The sequence below is a fragment of the Cystoisospora suis genome (genome assembly GCF_002600585.1).
Source record: "Cystoisospora suis strain Wien I chromosome Unknown contig_3650, whole genome shotgun sequence".
Taxonomy (NCBI): domain Eukaryota; phylum Apicomplexa; class Conoidasida; order Eucoccidiorida; family Sarcocystidae; genus Cystoisospora; species Cystoisospora suis.
Window position 1 is genome coordinate 1 of NW_027156445.1, and position 253 is coordinate 253.

The following is a 253-nucleotide window of genomic DNA, read 5'->3' on the forward strand; positions in this document are numbered from 1 at the left end:
GACACAGACACGGACAGCCAGCCTTACTCGAACACCGAAGCCACACTCGTGTACAGAAAGACAGAGGACCCAGCGCAGTGGTCACATCAATCAACATTCCGTCAGGCTGCGTCCTCTGAAGCGTTAACGACACTGTTCTGCCTAGGGTCAAGTCACTTGTACCGCCGGCTGGAAACCGAAGAGCCGCTTCCCCTTGTCTCCCGGGCTCACTTGTAGCTCTGAAAGAGGTCAATCCAATCCTTGAAGGGCCAGC

The 253-nt window shown here is 55.7% G+C and overlaps 1 protein-coding gene across 1 annotated transcript; it reads right to left on the reverse strand.

Annotated features, from left to right (window-relative positions):
• Positions 1–7: 7 nt before the first annotated feature.
• CSUI_007064 (uncharacterized protein) lies at positions 8–253 on the reverse strand (the record flags this gene model as incomplete). Its single annotated transcript, XM_068067214.1, has 1 exon — positions 8–253. A coding segment is annotated over one exon (246 nt), but the record flags the coding sequence as incomplete, so codon positions are not given.